Source organism: Bidens hawaiensis, unplaced genomic scaffold (genome assembly GCF_021521415.1).
Source record: "Bidens hawaiensis isolate Kalapana, Puna unplaced genomic scaffold, B.hawaiensis_p1.1 tig00023424_1, whole genome shotgun sequence".
NCBI classification, from domain to species: domain Eukaryota; kingdom Viridiplantae; phylum Streptophyta; class Magnoliopsida; order Asterales; family Asteraceae; genus Bidens; species Bidens hawaiensis.
The window spans coordinates 251,387-269,912 of record NW_027493680.1 but is presented as its reverse complement, the minus strand read 5'-3'; the positions used below and the strand labels follow the sequence as shown (position 1 = coordinate 269,912).

At 36.7% G+C, this 18,526-nt stretch overlaps 1 protein-coding gene across 1 annotated transcript; it reads left to right on the top strand.

Annotated features, from left to right (window-relative positions):
- Nucleotides 1-16,339: 16,339 nt before the first annotated feature.
- LOC143567541 (uncharacterized) lies at nt 16,340-17,071 on the top strand. The gene is made up of 2 exons (XM_077053937.1): nt 16,340-16,768; nt 16,868-17,071. Exons 1-2 carry the CDS (start codon nt 16,340-16,342, stop codon nt 17,069-17,071), a joined length of 633 nt encoding a protein of 210 aa, XP_076910052.1.
- The last annotated feature ends 1,455 nt before the right edge of the window (nt 17,072-18,526 follow it).

Genomic DNA, 18,526 nt, shown 5'->3' with positions numbered 1-18,526 from the left:
AAGATATTTACATTTTACAGTAATGAATTAAGATACAAAATTGGTGTTGATGATTATATTATTATATCAAAAGGGAAGCATCTTTCCCATTCCATTAACAATCGCAAACAACCCCACCAGATCCTTCCTGTACGGCAGATACGACTTCTTCTTACCGGCTTCATTTTCCGCTCTTCTCTGCACGTAAAACTGCTCGTGAAGCGGAGTTCCCGCAGCTTTCGAAACCTCACCCGAACTCCGTGTCTCCTTCTTAGAACTTAGCAGCATCATCGGCTCCTTGCCTTCGCTGTTACTCCGCCGGAGCAAGTACCGGAATCTCCAGCGTTTAGATCCAGATCCGGTGGAGCTACTCTTCTTGCATTTAGTCATATGTTGCGGTGACGATCCGCCGTCGGCCTTGGGCCGCCACACGCAGTACGTTCCAGAAGGCAGATTTTCCAGTTCATCGGCTTCAGATGATGTATACGAATACGATTCCTCTGGATCATCAATGAACAGCTTTCCTAACGGAGCGGTAATGGTAATGGTATCTTTAGGCTCGCGGTTGAAAACTGGTAACGCATCTTGGTCAGTTACAAGAAACGCGAACTCGAAATCTTCAAACTGAGTTGCCTGTTGTTCTTCATGGATTACTTTGGAGATCGATCTGGATGTTGAACTATCAGACGCGTAGCAGTTGAAGCTAAGAGAGGATTCAGATTCATCGATTGTTCCTTTTCCTTGTGAATGCATTTTGTTGTTATTGAGGAGAATTTGATAGCTGAGAGGGAGAGGGTATTATTTTATTTATAGAGGAAGGAGGTTGTCGCTCAGCGCGTTGAATATTTCACCTCATGTAATCCTTTACGTTCTTAATTATAATAATAATCAAATAAAGCATTTTTAAAACTATCGTCTAACTTAAAGATCGCGTTGACTCATTCGATCATCTTTATTCATCGAGTATTCGAGACCACTCTTAGGTGTGAGGTAAAAAATCTGACCCAACCTGAAACCTTCTATTTTTTTGTCACATATGGGACTTGAACCCAAGATCTCTACCTTTTATATCATGTTGAAACTAAGCCCGTTTGATATGGGGTAATGAAATGGATAAGGAAATGGAATGGACAGAGGGAATGGAACAGACAAAGTAATGGAATGGATCATTACTATTCCATTATCTTGTTACCATATAGTAAAATTATAAATGAAATGGAATATTACTTTATGTTGTTAGGTATGTAGGAAAGACAAAATTGGTGGTCAGCAACGACAATGGTAGTGGGCGGTAGTTGAAGGTGGTTGATGACGGTGGTTTAACGACGACAGGTGGTGTAGCAGTGGTGGTAATGAAGGGGGCAGGGGCTGTGGTGGTAGTGGGTGGGTGTTGACGGTGGCGAGCGGTGGTGTAGCGAGAGGTGATAGGTGGATGGTGGTGGCATTGTTTGGTGGCGTCGACAGTGGTGGTGGTGGTGGTGGTCGGTAGAAGTGGTGGGAGGGTAGTGGAGCTGATGGGATGGTATGGAAAAAAAAACAGAGGGGTAAATGAATTTTGGGTGTTTTAGAGAGAATGAAATGAATAATGTAATGAAATGCATTCCCTTAGCCTACCAAACACTTTTCTTTTCATTCCCACTCCTATTCATACATACCAAACACTACTTTTTTTTTTGAGTAAAGTGTCATTTTCGTCCTTGTGGTTTGACAAATAATGCGAATTTAGTCCAAAAAGTTTATTTTTTGCATATGAACCCTCCACGTTTTTTAATTCTTGCCAATTACATCCAAATCACTAACCTCGTTAAATTTATCGTTAAGTCAGGGGTAGGCATTTCTTTTCACTATTTCTTTATTATATGAGTAAAGTGTCAAAATCGTCCCTGAGGTTTGGTTATATTTGCGAATTTCGTCCAAAATTTTTTTTTTCACAAGTAGACCCTCGGTTTTTCCTAACTGTTGCCAATTTCGTCCAAATTGTTAATTCGGTCTAAATTCAACGTTAACTTATGGGTGTTACCGTCATTTTACAAGTTTGTTTACATTATTGTTATTATGTGTTTTTTTTGATGACATATATTAGGGATGAGCTCGGTAACGTACCGGTACCGGTCCCGAAAATCGCAAATGTTTTGTACCGGTACGGTACTGATATTTGAGGTAAAATTCGGGAAATACCGGTACCGTACCGGTTTCGAGTTTTCGGGACAGGTATGGTACCGGTATTTCCTGAATTTTACCTTAAATACCGATACCATGGTACTGAACCGAACATTTCGGTACCTGTACCGGTACAAAAGATTTGCGATTTTGGGATCAGGATTTTCGGTACCGGTACTAGTACGATACCGAGCTCTTCCCTACCGGTACCGATTTTGCTCATCCCTAACATATATAACATTTCACGATTCCTATTTTTGAATCCAATATATTATCCGTTTGTTTATCTTCTTTGTTTTTAGTCATATAAGCGTTTAGCTCAGCGTAATAATAATAACAATGTAAACAAATACATAAAAGGACAGTAACACCTCTGAGTTAACGTTGAATTTAGACCGAGTTAACAATTAGTTGGGAAAAATCGAAGGTCTACTTGCGAAAAAAATATTTTTGGACGAAATTCGCAAATATGACCAAACCTTAGGGACGATTTTGACACTTTACTCATATAACAAAGAAATAGTGAAAAGACATGTCTACCCCCTGACTTTACGATTAAATTTAACGAGGTTAGTGATTTGGATGTAATTGACAAGAATTGGGAAACGTGAAGGGTCCATATGTAAAAAATAAACTTTTTGGACTAAATTCGTATTATTTACCAAACCATAAGGACGAAAATGACACTTTACTCTTTTTTTTTGAAAAAAATAAGCCCAACTTTCATTACGACACAAGAACAATAAGACAAGAAGCAAAACCCAGCAAGGCATTGGGCCAAAACTCCTAACTAAAACACCAAAGTCAAAACCAGAAGCTATCCTGCTAGTTCATTGTTATCCAAAAAAATGCCAGACCAACTTCTTCACTTGCCAATCGAGACTTTTGAACGGTTAGCTAACAAAGGAAAGCAAGTTCTTTTATGTCGTCCATAACTTTAGCGGTAGAAACAAACCTTTTAAAAAAATCCTATCGTTTCTGTGTAACCAAAGTCTCCACAAAGTAGCGAAAACCTTCTCCATTAGAGCCTCCTTTCTAATCTGATTGTAAGACCAACTAAGGAAGACTTGCAGCACGAATATAAATCATCAAATGGCCTATTAACCTATAATTTAACCCAAAGGCAAAGATGGGTCCAAACCATCCTTGCAAAAAATATCAGTTCACTAAAATATAGTCAGCGTCATCATACTCACCACAGAAAATGCAAGGGAGGCACCTGAAAAACACTCCTCTCACCGAAAGATCCGCTTTGGAAGGAATCTTCCCTTCAATTGCCCACCATTTGAAATAAGAAACCATTTTAGGAACCGGTTTTACCCAAAGAAACGAATACTCGGGGTAAGTTATACCCTTGGCAGCCATAAGATTGAACAGGACCGTCTTCACTTCGAAATTTTTTTCCGGACCGTTTCTCTATTGCCATCCATTTCCGTTTGAGACAGGTTGAGAAGAGAAAATGGTCATAAGTTGCTCTAGCTCAGCCCTTTCTTCTACAGAGGACGGGATCCTTTTTCATCCCCATCTCCAATTAACTAGGGCTGTCATAACATGTCAGAAATTACACGATAAGACACGATGACCTGTTGTGCTAAATACGAACACGACACAATAACTAATCGTGTCATTTTTTCCAAACACGAACACGAACATGTTTAGTAACATGTTAACCTGTTAAGGGGCCTGTTTAAAGACACAATGAATAATGCATGTGTAACAAAACCAAAATTTTCAAAACAAGCAAAAATTCTTAATTAATAGATAATCCATAACATATTTGAAACAAAAACCACAAATCCATAACATACTAGAAACAAAAAACGACAAACATATAGCATACTTGAAACAAAAACCCATAGAAGCAAATCATAACATCCATAAAAAATATAATATCGGGTTCTGACGTGTGTTAGCGAACTGTCGTTTATAAGTATGGCTTTTGGTTTAAGATTTTAGGAGTGTATATATATTTATTTTCTTTTTAAAATAAAAATCTACACAGGTTACTAACAGGTTAGCAGGTCTTTAATCTATTAGGATACGAATTTAAACAGGTCGACATATTTAAGATACGAAGCCTGTTAAGCTCAAACCCAAACTTGTTAAAACTCGTGTCGTGCCGTGTTAATAGGTTCGTGTCATAAATTGGCAGCCCTACAATTAATAGTTGCCCCAATAATTTCATAACAGTCCCTTACCTTGACCTTTTTCGCGTCCACTAAATTAAAGATCGCGGGGAATAAATCGCAGAAGAAGCCCTGCCCAGAAAAGACACTTATTTCCCAATCCTACCAAGAACCGCAGAGAGAAGTGGATGCCTAGACCTTGTCAAAATCCTTATCTATAGAGGCTATAGTTTTCCAAACTCCACCCAATAATTTCTTAACCGGGACCGCCTTGTACCACCTAGCGCTTTCGTGAAGGGCATAAATAAATGAGACCCAAATTAGTCCCCTTGAATTTTTAGCCTCCACCACCATTTACTAAGCAGAGCTAAATTCATATCTTTTATTGCTCCTATTCCCAGCCCTCCCATGCATTTCGCTTCCAAAATTCGATCCCAAGCCACCTATTTAAATTTTTTATGAAGGACACTCCTCCCCCACATAATCTCTGTCTAATCCCTTCGAGAGTCTTAATGACTTTCTTCGAGGCTTTGAAAAGGGAAAGGAAATAAGTAGGAATGCTTCCGAGGACGACTTTAAGGCGGGTGAGTCTCCCGGCAAAAGAGAGTGACTTTGCCTTCCAAGATGAAAGTTTGGATTGGAACTTATCAACAACTGGCTTCCAACTCATAGTTCTGTTCATTTTGGCCCCTACAGGGAGACCCAAATATGAGAAAGGGAAGGATCCAGGTTTACACCTGAGCATCGACGCCATTTGGGCTACCGGCTACCTCCATATCGGTTACAACAACCCGAGCACTAGACTTTTAGCTAAGTTCACCTTCAAACCTGTGATTATAGAGAAAATTCACAAAATTCTATTCAGATTAAGAAAATTATCTTCCGACCAAGACCCCAAAAACACAGTATCGTCCGCAAAGAAAAAAATGAGACAATAGTTGACCTTGACCAGGCAACTTTATTCCTGCAAATAGACCAACAGAAATTGCCTTTTCCAAAAGTTTTCCATTCGAGCAAGAATGAACTAGGGGATAAAGGATCCTCTTATCTTAGGCCCCTGTTTAGAAGTGTCACTCCCCAACCTAAGGCGGAAATGCCGGGGCGTGAACATGATTGTTCACAACTCGAAGATACTATCATAAATAAAATGCGACAATATCTATTAAGTTAATTATTTCCAAATACATTGCACAAATATTCAAACCACAAATACGTAATTTAATACAGGTTATAAAATCAAGATTTAAATAATAATTTTCTTCACTAAAACCCTAAGGTCTTTCTAAGTGTCTATACTTCAACTTCAATTCAATGGCAACCTGCATATGCATAGAAAATAGAGTTTGTCAACAACACATGTTGAGTGAGAATATTATCAGTTTTTGAAATGATATAATATTAATATAATAAACAAAAGAAATAAGCAAAACGTAATAAATGCGGTAAATAAATCAAACCATGAGCAAATAAGTTGTCAATTAACCATTGCCAAGCGAATCGGTCATGGTTCAATGATATGAGCACCCTACACAATGGAATACGTTGGGCCTATTCGAAATACAAATGCGCACATAAACAAGTAAGCATATAACAAGTATTTTTGATCAATCACATACAATTACACGTTTGCTATTTTTGAGTTATATAGATAATACGAAATACTAATAAATACGCATATGTCCCCAAAACGTATAGAAAAACTTATTAAAGTAGGGGAATGATAAAACTCACCTTAATTCGAAGGCAAGTGAATAAATTAATGTTAAGCGAGTTAATAATTAAGCGAGTCGTCCACTACGTGTCGAACGAGATAAACAATCAGAACCTGAAACTTTGAGATATGATAATATAATTAAAAACGAACTCGTTGCCACTGGTGTCATTCCAAATGGACGTCTAGAACTTTGGTTATGTTAACTTAAAGATTTAAGCGAGCAGGTACTGGCCATTATCCAAACAGCGAGTCGGAAGTCAGGTTTTGGTCAGTAGCCTTAAAGTTCATTACAAGAATAAAATTTTTCTGGACCGAACGTTGAATCAGACCAGAAGTATGAGAAAACGTAAGGTCAAACTTGTTGACTGTTTTGCCCTTTAACAAGTTTTTAACGAATTGACCAGTCAACACCCTTCAACCATCAAATTAATTAAAGGTTATTGACTAGGGAATATATATGAATGATTTCTTAGTTTACAACTTACCAGGAAAGTGAAAGGATCAACCAAGAAGATGAGTCAAAGGTCCACAAACAAGCAAAGTCAACCGTTTATGAGTGAATCTTCAACAAAAAAGCAAAAACCGAGAAGATCTATGAGGGACAGAGAAGGTGACAGCTGGAGGAGGCTCTCTTAGGGTTAGAGTAAAGTATGGACGAGGAAAATAAGAGTTGTTATATAGGAAACACTAAAACGAACTATATCTAGTTAATTTACTCGTTTAGGAAACCGAGTAAGCTTTTAATGACGAAATCAATATTATATGTAGTAAATTTCGTGCTTGATCAAGGGGTAATGTATATGGACATGTATTTTAAATGTATTAGTTTTATTGGGGCTTAATTCACTCGATTATTGATATAATGCTTAATATACATAAATCCCATCTACATTTTAAATAATATTTTATTAGTTTATGTTCGGTTTTTATTAGGATTTGTATACTATGAACATAATTGAATAATGTAGGTTTCGGGACTTGTTCATGGTTAAAAAGGGCGAAAAAAAAGCTAAAACAAGCCAAACCGGTGAATCGGAGCATCAGAATTGAACCGGACCACATCAGAATTGAAGCGGACCGCATCAGGAAACGAACCAGACCGGTCAGCCCCCCTTCATCCGGAGCGCCACGCGACCGAGAGGCAAAATCCCGCCGCGCGGCGCGATGGGGACTCGGATTCTCAAATTTTCTTCGTTTTTTATCAGTTTTGGGCCCAGGAAACCTATATAAACACCCCTAAACTTAATCCTGAGCATACCCTGCAAACCAGAGCTGAATTTAGAGTTTCTTGGAGCTTAAGATTTCAATATTTGGTGGGTTTAAAGGCTAGGAATCAGTCGGCGAAGTGCTTATCATCCAAGAACGAAGACCTCGGGTCTTATCGCCTTTAATCTTCCGTTCTTATTTATTTTCGCCATGATTTCCTTTATTATCGTTTTGTTTGCTTTTATGATTTTAGGCTAAACTTTATAGACTGCCTAGGCTTATGATGAACCTTTGTTGACGTTTGATTTTGACTTGGGATTTATTTATCGTTATGGATTTTATGAACTAGTTAAAAGGTTTAATTATATTAAATTGATGCATATGTGTGCTTAGGGTTGTTTAATTAAGTTTATTATTCCATAGTTGCCTTGATTATTGTTTGTCATTATGATAGATTTCTATTAAGTCATCTACTTTGTGTTTTTGACTATTTTATGATTGATTTCGCGATAAGATCATAGGAATAATATTAGTTAATCAAATAAACCTAAGTGTGCTGCTAACCTAAATAGCTGTAAGGTGCTAGGTTATTGATAGGTCTTTGTTGATCAGGATTGCTAGATTTAGTTCTTCGTAAAGAGTCCGTCTAGGTTTGGTTGAATAACTTTGTCTATCGAGTCAATTGAATATATTAGACTGCCTTTGATTTTGGCGCTGTAAGGTAAGATTTCGTATAAAGGAACTAGTTTGTAATTAATTAGGTGACCTAATTTGGTCTAAATTATGCATATTAATATACAAATATTCTCTACTCTTAATTACTTTTGAGCCAAGTTTTTATTGAATATTATTATTATTTAGTTTATGTGTGAGTTTAATGGTTTCGAGAGACTATGAGCTAAAATGGAGCACTTTTCCTAAACATAAGATTGAAGAACGAGGGGTCGAGCATATCCTATATATTACTAATTATTATTATAATGTATTAACTATTATATATAATATTTAAATTAAAACGATAAAATAAAATAAATAAATAATATTTACGTAATAGAAAAACAAAAAAAAAAAGTTTTGCCATGAACAATATAAGTTTGTAAAAGATGTCAAGATTATTACCATTATTATTTTTTTCTTTCAAAAAAATCCCTACAACATTCGTGGAGCAGAAGTAAAGAACAAAAAAGCAGCCGCCTCACTAATATTATATTTTTGGTGTTCTGCTTTATTTAGGGATGACGGATATTGTTCGAAAGAGAAGTCAGAGGAAGGAAGGAGGCCGTGAATGCAAGAAGGGAAGCAGCAAGGTTTGGGTTCGACTAGAAAGAAGCTTTTTGTCCGGGTTCAACACCTTCTCATCCAAACATCCTTATTATTCGGTTTGAATTTATTATTTTCTTTATGAATTTATTGTTTGAACCTATTTATTATCTTTTGGTCTTGAGCATAGTTGTTGGCTAAACCCTTAGACTGTCTAGGCTTATGATAAACCTTTGATAGATGTTTAATTTTGGCTTGGGATTTATTTATCATTATGGTTTTATGAACTAGTAAAAGGTTTAATTATATTAAATTGATGCATATGTGTGCTTGAGGTTGTTTAATTAAGTTTTATTATTCCATAGTTGCCTTGATTATTGTTTGTCATTATGATAGGTTGCTATTAGTTCATCTACTTCGTGTTCTTGACTATTTTGTGATTGATTTCAAATAAGAACATAGGAATAATATTATTTAATTAAATAAACCTAAGTGTGCTGCTAACCAAAATATCTGTAAAGTGATAGGTTATTGATAGGTCTTTGTTGATCAGGATTGCCAGATTTAGTTCTTCGTAAGGAGTCCGTCTAGGTTTGATTGGTTACTTTTGTCTGTTGAGTCAATTGAATATATTAGTCTGCCTTTGATTTTCGCGCTGTAAGGTAGGATTTCGTATAAAGGAACTACTTTGTAATTAATTAGGTGACCGTAAGGAAACTTGATTTTTAATACTGGTGTGCGTTAAAACTTATTAGAAACCCATAGGTGTCTCTTGAGAAGGGTTAGCGGTCCTGTTCGGTTTTTCTCATAAGCGTCTATTTTACGATCCCAGTTCCATAACTAAGTATTCTCCCGGTTAATTGATAACTGAAACTTAGGGGATTTTAGCCTAGCTGGTTGTTTGTCATCATCTGAATTAAATACAAGTTCTAAGTTTAGTCGTCTTTAGTTTCCTTAATTAGTTTAAACTTAGTTTATTAGTAAACCCCCCCTTAAACAAATAATAAATAAATAGTCGTGTCTATAGTTGAGTCTAATTGAGCTAGTTTACGTAATTAAAAGAGTCTCGTGGGTTCGATATCCGGACTTACTTAGCTGTACTAGAGTCGACCGATTCACTTGCCGGTTAGTAGTTATAGTTAAGTTAAGAGTCTAGAATTTATTACTTAGTGTCTAGATTAGCGTTTATTTAGTTAATAAATTAACAACTACTTTTAGCACATCAAGTTTTTGGTGCTGTTGTCGGGGACTCTTGGCAATTGCGTTATTAGTTTTGATTGGACTTACTTGCTATTTGCGTGCTATTTGTATTTTGTTTTGTTTTTGAGTCGTAGGAGTTAGGTTAATATAGTTTAGTTTAATTGTTAGTTTTATTTAGGAGTATTTTAGTAGGAGTCTACTTAGTTTTATTTTATTTTGAGTCGTTGGACTCTAATTGTCTGTGTTTTTTTTTATTTCTTTTGAGTCTCGTAAATATGTGTGAGATTTGTGGTGGACCCCATTTTTTGCTTATATGTCCTCAATATGTGGGATGTTTATCACATTATTATGGTAACCCTCCTATGCAGCCGCAACAAAAATTTTTGGCAGGGGCATCCTTCGTATTATTATGATGATTTATATCAGCAGCCTCAGCATTATCAGGGGCAATTTGATGGTCAATATTCTAATAACAACCCTGTTGAGAATAGTTTGTCCGAGAGTAGTATGAAGAATTTAGAGAATATGATGGCTCAATATCTGGCTTCAGATTCCCAACAGAAGTTAGCCAAGCATGATATCATCTTGAAAAATCGGCAGAGTGTTATTACAGATCTCCAACGTACATTAGAGAGCATTACTAGGAGATTGAATGAAGAAAAGGAGGAAGAAAAGAGATTGAAGTTATTGGAGTATGTGGACGAATCATATGAGGGGATCAGTCAAGTAACGGAGACGAAAATGGACGATGAAGTCCCACCTATGGTTCCACAGGTTACTATTGCTAATTACTGGAGTGACTCTGATGATGAGATCGACGAAGAAGAGTGGGCTATTTATCAGAGGTCGTTAGTGAAGAAAGAAGAGACAGATGAGGAAGTGGATTTGGGAGATTCACTTGAATTGATGTTTGGTGTTGAAGAAGAGATTGAGGATGAAGTGGATGTGGGAGATTTACTTGAGTTGATGTTTGGTGTTGAGGAAGAGGTTGAGAATAAGTTGTGTGAGGAGGATGAATGTTTGGATTTGGAGTTAGAAGGTTTGTCTGAGTATGACGAAATAGGAGAGTTTGATTCGGAGGGTGACTTAGCATTTTTTGAAGCTCTACTAGAAGATATAGAAGTGGTGGTAGTGGAAGACCTCCATAGCTGGCCCGTGACACTTGTAATAAATGTCGCTCATAAATCAAAACCATGGGAGAAGGCGAAGAGAAGAACATCTGCAAACCGGAATAATTTGCAAGTCAGAAGATGGTCTACAGGAAAGAAGAAGCCATTGAAGTTCAAGAAAGACCAGTCTTCTTGATACATGTCATGCATCCGGTTCTTGCCAGGTAAGTTTAAATTTTGGTGGTCTGACCCGTTAAGGAGTTTCAAATCATTTTTCAATTCCATCGAGAAAATTTCAATGTTTAACAAGTACCGGGTGGAACTGAACGGGTTGGATAGGGTCCAGATCAAAGAGAAACCACCTGATTAAGTTCAAGTGTGGGGAGGTTCCACGGAGTTTGTATAATTGTCGAGTCACTAACGTAGTCTTTTGTAGTTTCTTCTTTGTTTTTGTTTTTAAGTTTTTGCAGGATTGAGAGAGCTAGAAAAACGACCCCCATGAAGTATAATGCAAAATTCAAGTGTGGGGATGGAGCAGCCGAATTGTATACGTTTTATTATTTACTGCTATTATTCATATTATATATTGTTTAGGGTTGGTTGGTCTGGTGACTTTGAAAGTTTAACATCTATCAAATTGATAAGATATTTTTAGACATTGTTTGTTGTTTTTGCCACTTCCATTCGTATGTGAGAGAAAGGGATATTTGTTTGATGCGCACGTTCAGAGTTAGAGGGCAGCTTTGGAAGAAGACTTTAGCATCAATTTTCATGCGCGTATTACCAGCTAAGTCTTTTCCATTATCTATCTTGCTTGTTTATTTTTATTTTTTGTTTTAGTTTTTTTTTTGTATTTCAATTTTATTTTTATTTTTCGTCATTATCCTTGCATTGAGGACAATGCAAAATTTAAGTGTGGGGATAGGACATTTGAGTCATAGTTAAAAAAAAAAGTTTTAAAAAATATCCCTTGATTTTGTTTCTTTTTGCACATAAATGGGAGATAAGGATACTTATCGGGAATCGGTTTTTCAAACTACTAATAATATGAGATAATATAAAAGAAAGCGTACTAAACTTGGGATGTGTCGGTAGGCTCAACTAGTCGTGAAATGTTTTCCATTGCATATTCTTAATAAACCTAATTAAATCTTAGATTTTATGGGTTCTCATCTTAAGTGGGTATAGTGAAGCTGAAATTCGATAAGGTATAGGAAGTATTACCATAAACTGATTACCCTAAGGTGGTGAGAATTAAATACACTTTAAAATTAGCACGCCACTCCGTTTTATGAAAATAAATAAAGAGTGGTGGCGCCCCACAAATGTCCAATTTTATACGAGCTTTAGTCTTTAGTTATATATTTTTAGGTTAAAGATGCCTAAGTGCACAAGAAAAAAAAAAGAAAATAAATGAATAAATAAATAAGAAAAGAAAAAAAAAGAGAAACTTATGTAAAGAAAAATGCCAAAGAAGCATTCTCAAAAATAGGAAAAGAGGCCAAAGTGCACATACTAGACGAGACTGAGAGTTTACGTGTTACCAAGGGGATGGTGACTCTGAGTATATTTTATTGGGACTCGAAAGTTTCTAGTCAATAAATATTTTCTTAGGGCATAAATAGGACAAAGTCCAATAATATTTAGGGCATGCTCGTACGACCTCACTTGACCTATCATCCATTAATTTCATTTAAGTGCATTTTCTTCTTACCATTAAGGGGTTGTTATCTTACGGTGATATGTTGAACCAGTTTTCTTCAACTCGAATATTTTTAATTGTCTTTACTATGCTTGAGATGGGGTACGTGGATCTTAACTCTAAAGGTGTGAGACCCATAAGTTTTTGATATCAAATGAACTTAAATGTTAATGTGCGTGGGGGCTTGATAGGCTGGTGGCTGGGTTTAAGTGGACAACAATATCGGCAATCGCGGTTTTTATGTTTATCTGAGCTTTAAGATAACCTAATATGTTTTTAAGGCTGTATTTCTCCGATTCTGATTCCATTGCAATTAGACTTTTTCAGAGACGAAAAAGATTTAAGTGTGGGGATATTTGATGTAGTCTAAATTATGCATATTAATATATAAATATTTCCTACTTTTAAGTACTTTTGAGCCAAATTTTTATTGAATATTATTATTATTTAGTTTATGTGTGAGTTTAATGGTTTCGAGAGACTATGAGCTAAAATGGAGCACTTTTCCTAAACTTGAGACCGAAGAACAAGTGGTCGAGCATATCCTATATATTACTAATTATTATTATAATGTATTAACTATTATATATAATATTTAAATTAAAAAGATTAAATAAAATAAATAAATAATATTTACGTAATAGAAAAACAAAAAATTTTTTTGTCTTGAACAACATATGTTAGTAAAAGATTTCAAGATAATTACCATTTTTATTTTTTTTCTTTCAAAAAAATCCCTACAACATTCGTGGAGCAGAAGTAAAAGAACAAAAAAGCAGCCGCCTCACTAATATTATATATTTGGTGTTCTGCTTTATTTAGGGAGGACGGATATTGTTCGAAAGAGTAGTCAGAGGAAGGAAGGAGGCCGTGAACGCAAGACGGGAAGTAGCAAGGTTTGTGTTCGACTAGAAAGAAGCTTTTTGTCCGGGTTTAACACCAACTCATCCAAACATCCTTATTATTCGGTTTGAATTTATTATTTTCTTTATGAATTTATAGTTTGAACCTATTTATTATCTTTTGGTCTTGAGTATGGTTGTTGGTTAAAACCCTTAGACTGCCTAGGCTTATGACTAACCTTTGGTTGATGTTTGATTTTGGCTTGGGATTTATTTATCATTATGGTTTTATGAACTAGTAAAATGTTTAATTATATTAAATTGATGCATATGTGTGCTTGAGGTTGTTTAATAAAGTTTTATTATTCCATAGTTGCCTTGATTATTGTTTGTCATTATGATAGGTTGCTATTAGTTCATCTACTTTGTGTTCTTGACTATTTTATGATTGATTCGAATAAGATCATAGGAATAATATTATTTAATTAAATAAACTTAAGTGTGCTGCTAACCTAAATATCTAAAGGGCTAGGTTATTGATAAGTCTTTGTTGATTAGGATTGCCAGATTTAGTTCTTCATAAGGAGTCCGTCTAGGTTTGATTGGTTAATTTTGTCTGTTGAGTCAATTGAATATATTAGACTGTCTTTGATTTCCGCGCTGTAAGGTAGGATTTCGTATAAAGGAACTACTTTGTAATTAATTAGGTGACCGTAAGGAAACTTGATTTTTAATACTGGTGTGCGTTAAAACTTATTAGAAACCCATAGGTGTCTCTTGAGAAGGGTTAGGGGTCCTGTTCGGTTTTCTCTTAAGCGTCTATTTTACGATCCCAGTTCCACAACTAAGTATTCTCCTGGTTAGTTGATAACTAAAACTTATGGAATTTTAGCCTAGATGGTTGTTTGTCATCTGAGTTAAGTACAAGTTCTAAGTTTAGTCGTCTTGAGTTTCCTTAATTAGTTTAAATTAGTTTAAAATTAGTTTATTAGTAAATCCCCTTAAACAAATAATAAATAAATAGTCGTGTCTGTAGTTGAGTTTAATTTAGCTAGTTTACGTAATTAAAAGAGTCTCGTGGGTTCGATATCCGGACTTACTTAGCTGTACTAGAGTCGACCGGTTCACTTGCCGGTTAGTAGTTTTAGTTAAGTTAAGAGTCTAGAATTTATTACTTGTGTCTGGATTAGTGTTTATTTAGTTAATAAATTAATAACTATTTTTAGCACCTCATGACCGTAAGGAAACTTGATTTTTAATACTGGTGTGCGTTAAACTTATTAGAAATCCATAGGTGACTCTTGAGAAGGGTCAGGGATCCTGTTCGGGTTTTCTCTTAAGCGTCTATTTTACGATCCCAGTTCCATAACTAAATAGTCTCCCGGTTAATTGATAACTGAAACTTAGGGGATTCTAGCCTAGGTGGTTGTTCATCATCATCTGAATTAAGTCTAAGTTATAAGTTTAGTCGTCTTTAGTTTTCTTAATTAGTTAAAATTAGTTTATTAGTAAAACCCTGCTTAGGCAAATAATAAATAAATAGTCATGTCTTTAGTTTAGTATAATTTAGCTGATTTACGTAATTTAAAGAGTCTCGTGGGTTCGATATCCGGACTTTATTACTTAATAGAGTCGATCGGTTCACTTGCCGGTTAGTAGTTTAGTTAAGTTTAGGAGTCTAGAATTTATTACTTAGTGTAAAGATTAGCGTTTATTTAGTTAATAAATTAATAACTACTTTTAGCACATCAAGTTTTTGGTACCATTGCCGGGGACTCTTGCCGATTGCGTTATTAGCTTTGATTAGATTTATTTGCTACATACGTGCTACTTGTTCACCGCCGTTAAAGTCTGAAGCCAGTTCATCATCACCGATCATCATAGATTCTCCACCGAAGTCATCACCACACAGTTCACCGCCGTGAAATCCCAGAACCATTCTCGATATTCAAATGGCCGAAAACCGAACCGTTTACCAACAAGCCTTCGAGGGTCTCACCGGAGATCACTCGCCCATCATCCCCCCCGCAATCAATAACCCTAATTCATGGCAGATTCCATCTTATGTCATAACCAGTCTCACCCAGAGCAACCTATTCCATGGCCGAGACGATGAAGATGCACCAGCGCACATCAACCGTCTTACCCGTGTGCTTAGGATGTTCAATTTACAATGTGCTAATGAAGATGCCATTCTCCTCCATTTGTTCCCGGTTTCACTTACGGGTCGGGCTTCCACTTGGTGCGATTCACAACCTGCTGGAGCATTCACTACTTGGGAGGCGTTGCTTACCGCTTTCTTAAAGAAATACTTCCCGCCTGCCAAAGCATCTCGTCTCCATGATCAAATTCATTCTTTCCATATGGAGCCAGACGAGCCGTACTATCAAGCTTGGGAGCGGTTTCAGGGTTTACTGGCTCGTTGTTCACAGCATTGTCTTACTCCGTGAGCCCTGGTCGAGAAGTTTTACAATGGGCTGACATATGAGACACAGGCTTGTTTCGACACTACTACTGGAGCTAATTTAATGGAAAAGAAAAGTGTAGTAGAGTGTAATGAGTTGTTTGAAAGTTTTGCCCGGTTCGAGTTTGCTAAAAAACCACGTAACGGAAATTCAAATCCTGTCACTAGTACACCCTCATCCGTCCGAGGTGTGCACCAGGTTAATCTGGATACTAGTGTGGCTGCTGCCTTAGAGAGTCTAGCCAGTGAGATTAAAAACCTTAAGTCTAAAATAGATAAGTGCGAGTTGTGTAGAGGAGGACATGGGACTTCAGATTGTCCGTTGAAGAGTCAGGAGCAGGTAGAGTTCATAGGAGGGCAGAATAGGGTTCCTAATGCATTTAATGGTAATAATAATTCAAACTGGAACAACTATAAAAATAATAACTATAATTCTAATTGGCGTTCTTCCGGTACACCCCCTGGTTTCCAACCAAGTTCAAATCTTAACCGAGGGCAGGATCAATCGTTTAGTGGGGATCAAAGTAGTCAAGGTGGGAGTAATGGGCCAGATCTGTGTAAGAAGTTGGATGAGATGATGCAGCAAATCATTACTAGAGATCAAGTTACTCAAAAGACTCTTGCCGAGCATGATCTACTTCTTAAGAATCAACAATCAGCTATGCTCGACATGCAAAGGACCATTGGTGATATAGCCCGACATTTAGACGAGAGACCCCCAGGTCAGTTTTCAGGTTCTACTCAGCAGAATCCGGCCGCTCAAATAAATGCCATTTCTACTCGTAGTGGTAGGGTTTTAGGTCCGGAGACAGAGATTGAGGTAGAGAAGAGTGATGAGTTTGTGGATGAGGAGATAGTGTTGGAGACTCCTAGGAGGGTGCAACCTAGGTTAGACCCAGCAAGTACCGCACCAACCAGTGAATCCATAGTTAGAGGAAGTGAGGAAAAGAAACCGAGAGATGTTAGGCCTTCACCGCTTATAGATCATTCTCGTATGCCGTATCCAGTCCGTGTTAAGAATCAGAAATTCAGAAGAGAGTGCAGGAATTTCCTAGATATGTTTATGTAACTTAGGATTAATCTTCAATTTATTGAGGTCCTCCAGCATATGCCGAAATATGCCAAGTTCTTGAAAGATATTCTTAAGCAAAAGGAAAGTCTTGAGGAGCTTTCGACCGTTCCACTGAACGAAGAGTGTTCGGCAATAGTTCTCAATAAGGTACCTGAGAAGTTACATGATCCCGGTGTTTTCACTGTTCCATGTTTGTTTGGTAGGGATACCTCGTGTCAAGCGTTGGTGGATCTATGAGCTAGTATAAACTTAATGCCATATTCGTTGTTTGAGAAGCTAGGCCTGGGAGAGCTCACACCCACCCGCATGACCTTGTCTTTAGCTGACCGTTCGGTGAAGTACCCTAGGGGGATAGTAGAAAACTTGCTCGTGAAAGTCGATAATTTGGTTTTCCCAGTAGATTTTGTGGTTTTAGATATGGAGGCCGATGAGAGAGTTCCTATTATTTTAGGTCGTCCATTTTTACATACTACTAGGGCACTTGTAGATGTTTTTGATGGTAAGATCACTCTTAGAGCCGGCGACGATAGTGTAACTTATGTTGCTAAATCCATGAGACACTCGAGTGGTCAAGACGGTCTCATTGATCCATGTCATCCAGTTTATGCGATTGAGTCTTTTATTTCGGGCATGGATCCACATCTTGAGCACCCCCGTTCCGTCAGAGTTTGTTTGGAGGGGGAGAGAGAGGTCGCGAGTTCCCGAGAGGCGATGGAGTTTGATAGAGAGAGAGGTGGTGGTCTGCAAAAGTTTGTGGAGTTTGGAAAAGTTGGAGATAAGAGGAATAAGATTGAAGATGAATGGTCGTATCGTGATGCAGTTTCTTGGAGGACCATGGAGTTTTACCGAGGTGGAAGAAGCTCCACTTGGGCAGCTGATTATATCACACAGTAGCGTGTCTTGAGTGAAAACTCAAGTGTAGAGTTTGTATATTTATCCTATCTTTATTTTTGAGTCTTGTCGAGTCACTAACGTAGATTTTTGTAGTTCTTCTTTGTTTTTGTTTTTAAGTTTTGAGCTAGAAAAATTACCCCCATGAAGTATAATGCATAATTCAAGTGTGGGGATGGAGCAGCCGAACTGTATACTTTTTATTATTTGCTGCTATTTATGTTTTATAGATTGGGTGGGTTGGTTGCTCAAGTGAAATACTTAAGTGTTTAACATCTATCAAATTGATAAGATATATATTTAGATATTGTTTGTTTTTTTTTGCCGCTTCCGTTCGTGTGTGAGAGAAGGAGATATCGTTTGCTGAGTACGTTCGGAGTTAGAGGGCATTCATGGAAGAAGACTTTGGCATCATACTTCATGTGCATATTACCAGCTAAGTCTTTTCCATTGTTGAGCATGTTTATTTTTATTTTTGTTTTTGGATTTTAGGTTTTCAGTTTTTTTGTATTTCGATTTTTTTTTAATTCTAGTCCTTATGCATTGAGGACAATGCACAATTTAAGTGTGGGGATAGGACATTTGAGTCGTAGTTAATTTTTATTTTAAATTAAAAAATTGAAAAAATTTTGAAAAATGTCCCTTGATTTTGTTGCTTTTTGCACTTAAATGGGAGATGAGGATACTTATCGGGAATCGGTTTTTCAAACTACTAATAATATGAGATAATATTAAAGAAGGCGTATTTAACTTGGGATGTGTCGGTAGGCCCAACTAGTCTTGAAAGATTTTCCATTGCAT

What these genes read in the sequence shown, in the direction of transcription:
- LOC143567541 (XM_077053937.1), top strand. Translation starts at nt 16,340, where the DNA reads ATGCAGCAAATCATTACTAGAGATCAAGTTACTCAAAAGACTCTTGCC. An exon ending in ATTCTCGTATGCCGTATCCA is followed by an intron (nt 16,769 to 16,867) that starts GTCCGTGTTAAG and finishes GAGGTCCTCCAG; the next exon opens with CATATGCCGAAATATGCCAA.